At 44.3% G+C, this 12,244-nt stretch overlaps 4 protein-coding genes across 4 annotated transcripts; 2 read left to right on the forward strand and 2 right to left on the reverse strand.

The window, feature by feature from the left end:
• Window positions 1-310: 310 nt before the first annotated feature.
• Window positions 311-1,562, reverse strand: J056_004815 (RING finger protein; the record flags this gene model as incomplete). Its single annotated transcript, XM_009270005.1, has 2 exons — window positions 311-1,291; window positions 1,338-1,562. 2 exons carry the CDS (start codon window positions 1,560-1,562, stop codon window positions 311-313), a joined length of 1,206 nt encoding a protein of 401 aa, XP_009268280.1.
• A 476-nt stretch (window positions 1,563-2,038) lies between these two features.
• On the forward strand, window positions 2,039-3,136 carry J056_004816 (Hemocyanin A-type, units Ode to Odg; the record flags this gene model as incomplete). The annotated part of the gene is made up of 2 exons (XM_009270006.1): window positions 2,039-2,495; window positions 2,544-3,136. 2 exons carry the CDS (start codon window positions 2,039-2,041, stop codon window positions 3,134-3,136), a joined length of 1,050 nt encoding a protein of 349 aa, XP_009268281.1.
• A 262-nt stretch (window positions 3,137-3,398) lies between these two features.
• Window positions 3,399-7,331, reverse strand: J056_004817 (Putative coatomer subunit alpha; the record flags this gene model as incomplete). Its single annotated transcript, XM_009270007.1, has 6 exons — window positions 3,399-3,917; window positions 3,965-5,047; window positions 5,096-5,251; window positions 5,300-6,070; window positions 6,116-7,122; window positions 7,169-7,331. 6 exons carry the CDS (start codon window positions 7,329-7,331, stop codon window positions 3,399-3,401), a joined length of 3,699 nt encoding a protein of 1,232 aa, XP_009268282.1.
• Window positions 7,332-7,397: 66 nt separating this feature from the next.
• On the forward strand, window positions 7,398-10,091 carry J056_004818 (Protein mesA; the record flags this gene model as incomplete). Its single annotated transcript, XM_009270008.1, has 11 exons — window positions 7,398-7,456; window positions 7,510-7,551; window positions 7,595-7,837; window positions 7,882-8,324; window positions 8,370-8,491; window positions 8,533-8,828; window positions 8,872-9,319; window positions 9,367-9,645; window positions 9,691-9,849; window positions 9,904-10,026; window positions 10,077-10,091. 11 exons carry the CDS (start codon window positions 7,398-7,400, stop codon window positions 10,089-10,091), a joined length of 2,229 nt encoding a protein of 742 aa, XP_009268283.1.
• Between the last annotated feature and the right edge of the window lie 2,153 nt (window positions 10,092-12,244).

Here is a 12,244-nt window from a genome sequence, read left to right on the forward strand (position 1 = left end):
GGCGGAAGGCTTTCGCTCAAACTAAAGCTGTAGTGAAATTGATTTATCCGCTCGTCTAAAGGTGTAGGATCATGCATCATATCCGCGTTGAACAGCCCCACGCTATCATCCACTAAGCTGATAGATCTGCTAAACTCCCCCACTCGTATGTGTAGATCACCAACTAGCTTTAAATAAATTTCTTTCACATCTTTGTATTCATTTGCTGTAATTTTCCCTTGTAATTTAGTTCCGAGTGTGGGTGGATGATCAAAGGTGTTCATTAAGGAATTATTTATACAACAACATAATCGATACAATTTGACGTTGCCTATTGATCATTGAAAGCCACTCTGAGCATGGCAGAATATGGCTGACGACATATTGGACAATACCATCCTTTAGGTTTGCGCTTACGTCTGCGTTGAGATCTGCCAGCTTCGGCAGCAATAACTCGATCATTTTGGGTTGGAGCATCTGCTGCTTCTGTTGCATTTGCTGATGTCGATGGCTCAGCACCCTCTGTACCCCAAGCACCACCTTCTCTGTCTGGTTGTACACCCCCACCGCCAAAATCTGTCATTCTAATTGCGCAATCCTTGCAAGCAACAAGGTGTCGACATGGTAATAAGACTGTGTCTCTTGGCGATGCCAAGCATATAACGCACTCACCCCCAATGTGATCATCCGTCATACTCTGATTAATATCATTTGAGGCATTGTCTCTAGTATGTGAAGACAAGCCGTATATTTCGTGAAGATTGAATTGCTTGTTCGCAATATAACCAATACGCTTATCGACTCTAAGGAGCCAGCATTCGTCGCATCGATGGATGATAAGATACGTCGACTGCTTATTATGTGGTGTAACAGCAACACCACTATCATCACATCCAACTAAATCAATCTTCAACTTTAGTTCCAGCTTTGTGACTTGGTTTGAGTCTGCATTTGAGGCTACGGAATCCGAGTCTGAGCCGTCGTCAATCTTCTGCAGTCTATGCTGGTGCGCCACAAGATCGAGCTTGTTTGGGGACTGCCAGTGCCTATCCCAGCCACCGTCAACAACGTCCTCCATCAGCGACTCCTGTGAATCCAACCAGCTCAAAGATATTTTCACTTTTGGGGTGAGACTGTCGAAACTGAAGCTAAGCGACTGAAATTTATTTGAGACTGGAGCAATAGACATGGAAGGGGATGTCGGTCTGTTAGATTCTGTGGAAATAATCGAAGGTGCCCTATCATTTGTCAATATGCGCAGGGTGTTTCTCTTCAAATTGCACTCCAATTTGAGCGTAGAAGAAGGGGATTGCTGGGGGCGTTTAGAGCAATTTACTTGGCGTAGAAACACGACGTACATTCTCTGTATTGTCAATCCACTCGCGCACCAAGTCATTCTCCGTCTCTCCTACCGCATTAGACTGTGGATCTTGAAACTGCAGATCAGGTCCATATAGACGCTTTTGGTTAGGTTTTGGTGTAGTATCTGCAGGTAGCTCTGGCTCTTGTGGAGCTGTCGTTGGTGGCGCTCTTCTCGAAGCTGCCCTGTCTGTGGTGCCCCTTCGAAAAAAGGCGGAGATCATGAAGGAACAAGATTAACCGTCGGATGGAGTTCAACGCGATGAAGTCACAAGTGGCGCGTGTTTGCCAATAAAAATAAATGAATAATATATTTCATACTTGTAGCAAAATACAAGGCCCCTATCAGCAGAGCTGTAGTCTGAACGAGTCTTATTATTCTTGGCAGCGGTGGATTTGTGATTGGTCCCAGGTATCTGGATAACCTAGATAGCCTATTGAATACTATTCTATTTTTAGTTGCAATTCCGTGCAAGATATCCCACATAGCGACCGGTATTCACATCCAGCTGTACATAATCTTAAGAGTTTTTCAAATTCCTTCTTTATTATTTCCTTGCGCTTCCCACATTCCCAAGTACTACTGCCCATTCCTACTAAATATAGCTAGGAATGCGTTGTGACACACATTCCTAGCCCAATTATAAATTTACCAATTCCCTCTTATTCTTCTACATCAATCAAGCTCATTTACTTCTCAATGGTTAATCTCGGTCTTCTCTCTGCAGCTGCTCTCGCGGTAACGGGCGCCTTCGCAAGCCCAGCGAAGCGCACCTGCGATAATATCCACGTCCGTCGCAATTGGAACAACCTCAACGGAGATGAGAAGTCTAGTTTCCTTGGTGCTATTCAGTGTATGATGCAGAAACCAACGTTATCAATCAACGGCGTCGATCAAGTCTCAAGATACGAAGACTTCGTCTATATTCACCAGTACCCAGGCTATGCTATCCATTGGGTCGGTAGATTTCTCCCATGGCACCGTTGGTTCGTGTATGCGTACCACCAAGAGTTGAAAGACTGTGGCTACGAGGGTGCAATGCCTTATTGGGCCTGGGAGCAAGACTGGCAAGACCTTAGTGCTTCAAACATATGGAACGCTGATCCTAACATTGGCTTTGGTACTTACGGTAACTTCGATTACAATAACGTTTACAGTGAGTCAAATGTTTGTCTTAGTGTGTTACTCTTAACCATTTGCTAAGATTCTACTACTATCACCGACGGTGCTTTTGCCAACCACCAAATAAATTTCCCCTACCCTCACCAGCTCACTAGAAATCTCCCGATGACAGCAAACTACCCATGGTCAGGACCAGGCCCATACTGTCAGCGTGGCTATAACCCAGAGAACATGAGAAACCTTTCTTCTATCGCAACATACAAGGACTTCTCTGTAGCACTCGAATCACCTGATCCAATTCACAACCCACACGACTTCCCTGGTCCACACGGTGCCATTCATTTAGCACTCTGGGGTGATATGAGAACTGACGGCGTAAACAACTCTTCACCTAACGATCCATTGTTCTTCATGCACCACTCAAACGTTGATAGAATCTGGAAGAGCTGGCAAGAACTTGATGAGAGTCACCTGTATGACTTTGCTGGTAACACTGACTATTACTGGGACACTGGTATGAGAAGTGGTATTCCGGCTCAGCTTGAAGACCCATTGTTGTACGGCGGTGTAGGTGCTCTTGGCTCTGAAAATTTAAAGATCAAGGACGTTATGGACACGACCGAGTGGCCTCTCTGCTACACATACGAGGATCTAGAACCTTGGGTTGTTAGATAAGCCAGCAATGCTTTCTATGGCAGCTAAATCGGACTTTTTTCCTACTCTCACTTTCTTTGTCTACCTGATCTCAATGTAATCACCGGAATAATAATACTACACTCATTAGATATATTACTTGAAAATTTATATGACTGATTGATTGCTTTATGTGTTATATTGATATCCGAGATTTATCTTTCTATTCACCTCATCTGCACACACACACACACACACACCACACAAGACAACGTTTAAAGAAAGTATAAATTTAGACAATGTTTTAAACAATTGAACGCAAACCAGTACATTGCGCACCAACCTTATTTACACCCGTCAACGCACAAAGTGAGCCGCTATAATTGGCGTGATAGACAGCACCAGTGTAAGCATCCTCAACAACATCCTCATCTTGATGAACAGGAGTGAGTGAAGCAGGACAAACGCGGAAATGAACCTTGTCGTCAAAGTCTACTTGGATCGTAGAGCGTGGATTACGATCAGCACCATTAACTTGACTCTTAGCTTTTGCAACTACATTAGCTGCTGTTGGTGATAAGTCAAGTAACTTTTTTGCAAAATATCCAGCTGTAATTGTGTTACCAGCTTTCTCAAATGAATTAGCTGCAGATCTAAGCGCTAATTGTGAATGTGCTGGTTGTAATTCACATTCAGCAAAGTATGCTGCTAATTCAAGTATGCGCTTCACATTGTTTGGCTCCTCTGCAACTAATCTTCTCCTCTCAATTTCAAGTGTGAGTCCAATCAAGTATTCACGTGAAACGTTGATTATATCACGGATCTGTGAATTGTATGAGTATTTAAACACATAAAATCCATCAAGCTCACATCATTTGTTTCTTCTTGGCTCGAAACTGAAACCAACAAGAGTTGAATCAAAATACTCTTGAATGCAGCTGCTGATTCCACAAATTTACCAGCCTTAAACAATCTGTATCCTTCTTGGAGCTCATTTGAAGCTATGGATTGCAGACTTAAAGTTCCTGTGGCAGGTAAATAGCTCTTTGGATCCGTTGTTCTTGGATCACGGCGCAAGTAGACAGTGAAGGGTGATTGATTGGCATTTGCAGGAGCGTATAATCTAGAAGATTGATATATTTCCATAAATAATGGCTTCAATGGCTCGAAATTAACAGCTCCGACTTGACGATGTAGCAATTGCATAGCGCTATCAAATGATCCCGCTGCGATATGATCGGCCGCCAATGGTGAGTTTCTAGTCCAAAGCTCTGCTTCCGATTTACCTGGCTCGGCTGCAATTGCTTCTTCAGCAGTTATGTTATCTGATACTTCATTTGGAGCGTTCACAAACTCATCCTCATCTTCTTCGGGCTCTTCAACTGGAACGTCTTCGTCACTGAGATCCCAAGCATCACCCTCTTCTGCCTGTTCCACAACTCCTTCGTCCATTGGTGCATCAGCTCCACCAACGTATTCTTCTGGGTTTGCCCATTCATCCAGCGTGTCCAATTCGTTCACATCTTCAGCTTGATCAAGCACCTTCTCTAATGCCTTGTCAAAGTAGCTTTCTTGACTGCTGAGTGATGGCCAGTTCTCTTCGTATGTCTTGTGTACCACTGCCGGTGGCTGTAACTGACTTTGAGTAGCAGGTATCTTAGCCAATTTACCTTGGTCTACACCTTTCATACCCGCAATTTCATCGGCAAGATCATTTAATCCATTCGATTTGGCTGTCATGTATGCTAATGGAAGCATTCCGACGTCTATCAGTATTCTTGCGCGTGCTTCCGCATCACCAAGGTAAAGAGAGTTGTGGAATCTAGACATTTGATCACCGCGCATGTCAGCAATCTTCTGCATTTTCTTCAGCTTTTCCGCATGTCCAGTTGTGAGGTATAAGAAAGATAACTTATCAAAGTTCTTCGTTTTTTGGTATGCGATTTCAACAATCTAGAAGTAAAATGAGTGAGTAGAGTAAATTGAATTAAAATGACGAACCTTGTGATTACCCTGTTTGAGAGCTTGTTGACTCAAGCGCTCCCATACGTCTTCTCTGTCAATACCTTTGGCTTCCTCGAGAGCGACATCCAAGTTGCCACATTCAATAGCGAGATCAAACCTGGTAGATTTGTCTTGTACAAAGTGTAGTGCAATCTAAGTTACATCAGTGAGCTAAAGTTTTTCACCAAGTCAATGACCCACCTCAGGATAACCTTTTCTTTGAAGGTAAGCTATAATACTTTGACCGACTAGAGTGCTTGTTCTAATAATGTGCAATACTTCATCATACTTTCCTTTAATAAGGGCCAATTTGAATCTGTATTCAGTTGGATCAATCTCAATTTGTCTTGGTTTAGCTGAACGATCAAGACAGTAAGCGGTTTTGCCTTTAACCTTCACAAGGTAGACAGGTTGTTGTAGTGTCTTGATGATGCCATTGTCACCTTGTGGTAAAGCGTACTTGATATGGTTGAGAGTGGTGTAAATTAATATTCCATTCTCATCAAATGAAGCACTCTTGATTCTGATGGTTTCATGGATGAGACTACTTGATGTAAGAGTTTTATTGGTCAAAGTGATTGTGTGCTTGCTGAGCAAAGCAACCATTGAACCGTCAGCACTCCAGACAACATACTTGACAGGTGGACAATTAAGCTCGGATAAAATCTTTTGTTGTTGAATTTCGAACAAAACAACCTGAGTTGGACCTGCGAGGATAAGGGTTGCAGTGCCACCGTAAAAGATTTCATTTGTTTGAACGGGGCACTTGACAGATTTGGTCATGTTGTTACTCAAATCTCTGATTTCGATGGATTGATCTTCCTTGTTGAGTACTGCGATTCTGTTGCGTGCCACAAACACAGCGTTTTGACCGGCTCCGCGCTTACCATCAATAGACGAGTCAGGCAAATCGTTCTCATTAGGGAGATATCTAGGGAGAGTAGCCAAATCATAAGAACCGCCATCTGCTGGCTAAGAAGTTTGTCAGGTAACGTTGAATGCAAGTGATTAACTTACAGATGCGACAAGCACACCTTTCTCGGCTGGGTTAAAACTGAGGGAACGAGGTGGAGTGTAAGCATTGCCGAGCTTCTTGATAGAGAGCAATGCAGCATCAGAGCCAGTAGACAAGTCGTGCTGGCGAATAACCTTGTCACGGACATAGTAGAGCGTGTTTTGGTGAAGAGAAAACGCGGGCCTTTCACGCTCGAGTTTGAAGACGATGAGACCGTTGTCATGACCAGCAGCGAAGAGGTTGAGCTCTGGGTGAACAGTGAGAACCCAGAACCTATCGTGTTCCCTTCTAAAGGTCTGAACAGCGGCGCGTTTAGACATATCCCAGACCCTGATAGTTTTGTCCTCGCCGTTTGAGATAATGAGCTCGTGACGTGGGTGGAAGAGGGCGGATGAGACGTTGTTAAAGTGGCCACGGCAGGTATCGACTTCCCAGGCCTTGGTATCAGACATTCTCCAAAGCTTGATTTGGCGATCGTCGCCAGCCGAGAGGATGAGAGGGAGAGAAGGGTGGAAGGTGACCCAGTTGACACCGCGGTCATGGCCTTCTAACACGAATTTGGTGGTAGCGTCCATACTGCCAAACAAGTCAGACTGCCCAGCGTTGGCTCTTTGCATCTGCTCCTCTAAAGACATGGGGAAAGCGGTGGTGTTCTTCTTCCTGAGGCCGGAGATATCCCAGACACGAACGGTCTGGTCCATGGAGGCGGAAACGACGAGATCGTCGGTAGGATGCCACTGCGCACACATGATGTAGTGATTGTGGCCGGTGAGGATCGCGATACAGGTCCTCGACTGCCAGTTCCAAATCCTAATAGTCTGGTCGTCCGACGCGGTGAGGATCCACGGGTGGGTGTGGTGGAAGAAGACGGTGCGCACGTAGTCCAAGTGGCCGTGGAGGGTGAACAGGCAGCGACGCGTCTTGTAGTTCCACACTTTAACCTTGTAATCGTCGCCGCCGCTTGCGAGAAGCGGCTGTGTGTTGTGGAACGAGATACCACGTACTGGACCTGCAAAGGCGTAAGCGGGAGATAAACGCCGGGAAAAGACGAGTACCATCGTGCTGATCGAACCTATCGACCAGGGTGCCCATCTGATAATTCCACAGCTGTATTGAGCCGTTGTGGAGACTCGCAGCGAGCAACGGCTGGGTCGGGTGGAATGCCACGCCTTTAACTCTGTTGGATTTGGATTCAAATTTTGTGAGTAAATTTAGCATTTGATCTTGTTGATATGGAACCAACCAACTCATCTATTCGAGCTGAGCTGTCCAACTGCGACCGTCATGGAAAATAATGTTGCGTATTGCTTATTAGCCGAGTTCGATATAGATCAAGGCTCTACGTGGGTTTATTTTGTTGTTTTATTATTTTATTGGGCTTTCTAACTCCCCCAAGGCTCTCGCAGCAGTATCCATTCCCAACTGGCACCGACGAACAGTGAGGCGTGTCTCGGCATCCTCCCCGCGCTCACTCTCCTCAGTCTGCTTGCAGATCTCATGATACCCGAGGGCGCCCACGACCAGCACGAGGACTGGACTATCTTCTTCCTCAACCAGACTCCCGCGAACACGATTGCTCCTCCCCTCGACTCGGAAGCTCCGACACCTTTTGCCAGACACCGAAGAACTTACTCCAGGCTCGTTCCTCACCAAGACCATCCCAAGCCCCAGCTTCTTCATGTCCTTAATCTCGTCAGGACCAAGAAGGACGACTCCGTGCCGAGGTCCGTTCTGGTTCCCCCTTGAACTTGCGCTGATCGATCAACAGGGGCGCCCTCGTCAAAGCTCTCGCCATTTGCTCGAAACAGCCGTATATCCACATCTACAAGCCAATCCTTCTTCTCGCTTTGGAGGACTACTTCCAGTCTGGCTCCCCTTCTATTCTCGCTCGCCTCTATGACGCTATCAACAATATGAGCACCTCTGCCGTTCCCCCTATTTCCCGCTCTGAAAAGATGATTCTCCGCGCTGCTCCTGATAGGAAAGATCTCTTTGCCGAAAAGTGGTCTCATTTCTTCTTTAAGCGTCAGTCTGATGACTCGGATGCGTTTAATCCCATGTTTCATGTCGACATGTCCCGCAACAGACGCTCCTCCTCCAATTCTAAGGCTGTCAACTCTCTCGAGGAAGAGTTCGAGGAGAAGCTCAAGCGGACTAGTATCGGCGCCTCAGAGCAGCAGTCACTCAATGGCCCAAACCAGTCTTTTATTGGTCAGTCTCTCTTTATCTATCCGATATCGCTGACCTCAACTCAAGAGACAATGCCGGTAGACACCCACTACTTCAAAACTTCTATTAGCTATATGAATGTCGACTACAAAAGTATTTCTCTCCCAACGCGCGTTCCGCTGTCTACATTTGATGAAGAGATTGGTGACGTAGGTGATCAGTAGCTTTTTTACACTCTAACCCAGCCTAGTATTCTATCATCAATCTCATTCAAACATTCTCTGCACATCCAGTGCCCCCATCACCCATGCATCCTCATCTCCACACAAGCGGTACATCCACTCACCCAATCATTTTACTTTTCAATGCTCTCATCACACAAAAGCGCGTCGTCTTTCTAGGGTATGGCAAGCCGGCAAGTCTAGTTACCAACTTTGTTCTCGCTGCTTGCGCACTTGTCAGCGGTGGTGGTGGTGTTCTCAGAGGTTTCATTGAACGTGCTTTTCCATACACTTGCTTGAAAGATTTGGATAACTTTTTAATCATGTGCGTAGGACCTTAATTTGGCGTATTTGCTAAATTGTCTTAGTCCGGGTTACATCGCTGGTGTAACAAACCCCCGTTTCGAAGACAATCATGGATGGTGGGATGTTCTCTTCAATATAAACACGGGTAAAGTTATCGTCTCATCTCAAATTGAACCGGTTAGCGTGCTAAAATCTAACATATTATCTTCACCCTCATCTATTCCAAACTACCATAGTCCAAATAGTGGCATCAGTAGCCAATTTAAATCTCCAAGTTCAACGATACCATCGTCAGTCGTTATGAATCATTCTTCGTCGTCTGGAAGCGCGAGCCAGTCTACTCACTCTAACAATCACAATTTGAGCTCCCCTCCATCTTGGTCAAAGCTTGGAATGTCGGACAGTTTCTCTAGCGCCATGTCAAATACTTCTGATGATGGCTCTATTTCAACATCTCAGAGGAACGACAACAGCCATCGCGAGTCTTCGGATAATATATTTATGAATGAGGTGGGTACAAACATACTCAGTTGACCTTGTTGGCTAATACTAATTAGATTATGGCTCTTATTAATGAGCATTATGGAGAAGCTCACATAAGAGCTCGATTTACTGATTTAGTATCGTCCTTCGTCAGAATGGCGTCAAGATATGAGGAAGAGGCTTCTGCAATTGGGTGTACATCAATTGGATTTTCATCGCATCCATTTTCAGATGGTCTACTCGGAAGTGGGACCGTTTTCAACGATGAGAGTAGTCGTGTACGTGAACTGTCTGCTAATGCTTTCCGGATTGAAGGGTGGCAGGACACAGCGACGTATAAAAATTACAGACATGTGAGTTGGTCTTACGCGCTGACTTTGCTAATCTTGTTATGCTAGGATTTTCAACAGTACTTGAAGAATCGCGCTATAAAGGACATAGACGTCGCCCACCAAATAAACAGACTGAGAACAGCGAGAGCGATGCATCCGTCTGAAGCACAAATGATATATCAGTTCTTAGCGCAAAACACAGAAACGTATGATCAAGTCGTAGAGGTGAGTTGATTTGATTTCAGTTTACTGTCCCGACTTTGACTGACATTGGCGAAGATTGTAGAGCAGCTACCGCCTCATCTAGATGGACTGCTGCCATTAGGGTTCGGTCTCATTCATCCACACAAATCCGTGAGAGAAGCAGCAATGGACTTCTTCATCAAGCTTCAGACATACCCGGTGAGTGTTTGGTTCAAGCTCTCGTGCTCTGCTTACTCTGGTCTAGTTAGGAAACCTTCTTTTGAGTTCTTTGAATGCCTTCTACAGGCTGGCCTTAATGAGACAGATAGAGCACCGCTATGTAACAAACTCAGCTCAACAAGGGAAATAATTTAGTTCACACGTGTATTTATTTATTTGTATTATTAGTCTATTAATTTAAAAACCATCTAATACTGCTAACCACTTTATGCTCAATGGAATATATGTAGTTATTACAAGTGCAGCTCGCTTGGCTGGACGGTAAAGCGGCTGGAAAGGGTGACGATTTAGCAAAGACATGCTAGCTTAGACGGTCACACCGACTGCTTACTCTATCTGCGACTCGGATAAAGATCAATGACGACCCTCAGGACGACTATATGAGATCGCAAGGGGATTTGGAATTTCACTACAGTATGGTAATCTTTCAAGTAGTATTGATCACTACATATATTTTAATCTACTCAGGTTACCGTGCAATGGCCCAGTAAGTGAGAAAAATGAGCGCAGCCTATCAGTTTTATGTGGTTAAGGAATGATTAGAGGCCTAGGGGATAAAACATCCTTTGCCTATTCTCAAACCTTTGAAAAGCTCAATTGTTATTTCTACCGGAAATAATATAATATTGCCAGTCTTAGATCCCTGGCGTTCCATATTGCACCCTGCACGCTGATCGGAAGCAATGGTCCTAGAGCGTTCTAGAGTACGTTATAGCAAAGATACAGAGGATATCATGTGATTAACCGATGGATACAAATCTAACTTATAGAGACCTCAAATGCTTAAATATCTCAAGTGTTCGGCCCTATAAACGCGTAAAACGTTCTACGTCGCGTGGCCTCTAAAGGAATCAAACCTAGCACCAGGAAAAAGATATTGCTATTTCGCCTCACTAAACGCCTTGTAGAAGTGATTTAGGTATAGAAAAGTGAGGGTCATTAAAACTCTGAAATCGTGGGGTTTGGCTTGACCAAATGCATTTCGAAATTTCATAGAATGAGGGTGGAGAGCTGATGAAGACTGCGCTGGGAACTTTAAAGTCTGGATAGTAGGAAATGGCAATTTTCAAATACCGTACTGTAATTCCTGCAATGTAGCAAAAGTTGTTTAACCATTACCGAGCGCTAGTATATGAACATTTTCAACATTATAACACACCCACCCGCTAAAAGATGACATCAATATTGATCAACTTTGCTTTGATCCAGGCACTCTTCATTTCACATGTAATTCTATGTCTCTAAGCCTGGTATGGACTTTGGCGCGGAGGTTGAAATGATTGGCGTTGGTGTTAGGAAACCTTCTTTTGAGTTCTTTGAATGCCTTCTACAGGCTGGCCTTAATGAGACAGATAGAGCACCGCTATGTAACAAACTCAGCTCAACAAGGGAAATAATTTAGTTCACACGTGTATTTATTTATTTGTATTATTAGTCTATTAATTTAAAAACCATCTAATACTGCTAACCACTTTATGCTCAATGGAATATATGTAGTTATTACAAGTGCAGCTCGCTTGGCTGGACGGTAAAGCGGCTGGAAAGGGTGACGATTTAGCAAAGACATGCTAGCTTAGACGGTCACACCGACTGCTTACTCTATCTGCGACTCGGATAAAGATCAATGACGACCCTCAGGACGACTATATGAGATCGCAAGGGGATTTGGAATTTCACTACAGTATGGTAATCTTTCAAGTAGTATTGATCACTACATATATTTTAATCTACTCAGGTTACCGTGCAATGGCCCAGTAAGTGAGAAAAATGAGCGCAGCCTATCAGTTTTATGTGGTTAAGGAATGATTAGAGGCCTAGGGGATAAAACATCCTTTGCCTATTCTCAAACCTTTGAAAAGCTCAATTGTTATTTCTACCGGAAATAATATAATATTGCCAGTCTTAGATCCCTGGCGTTCCATATTGCACCCTGCACGCTGATCGGAAGCAATGGTCCTAGAGCGTTCTAGAGTACGTTATAGCAAAGATACAGAGGATATCATGTGATTAACCGATGGATACAAATCTAACTTATAGAGACCTCAAATGCTTAAATATCTCAAGTGTTCGGCCCTATAAACGCGTAAAACGTTCTACGTCGCGTGGCCTCTAAAGGAATCAAACCTAGCACCAGGAAAAAGATATTGCTATTTCGCCTCACTAAACGCCTTGTAGAAGTGATTTAGGTATAGAAAAG

This window comes from Wallemia ichthyophaga, assembly GCF_000400465.1.
Source record: "Wallemia ichthyophaga EXF-994 unplaced genomic scaffold scaffold9, whole genome shotgun sequence".
In the NCBI taxonomy this organism is placed as follows: domain Eukaryota; kingdom Fungi; phylum Basidiomycota; class Wallemiomycetes; order Wallemiales; family Wallemiaceae; genus Wallemia; species Wallemia ichthyophaga.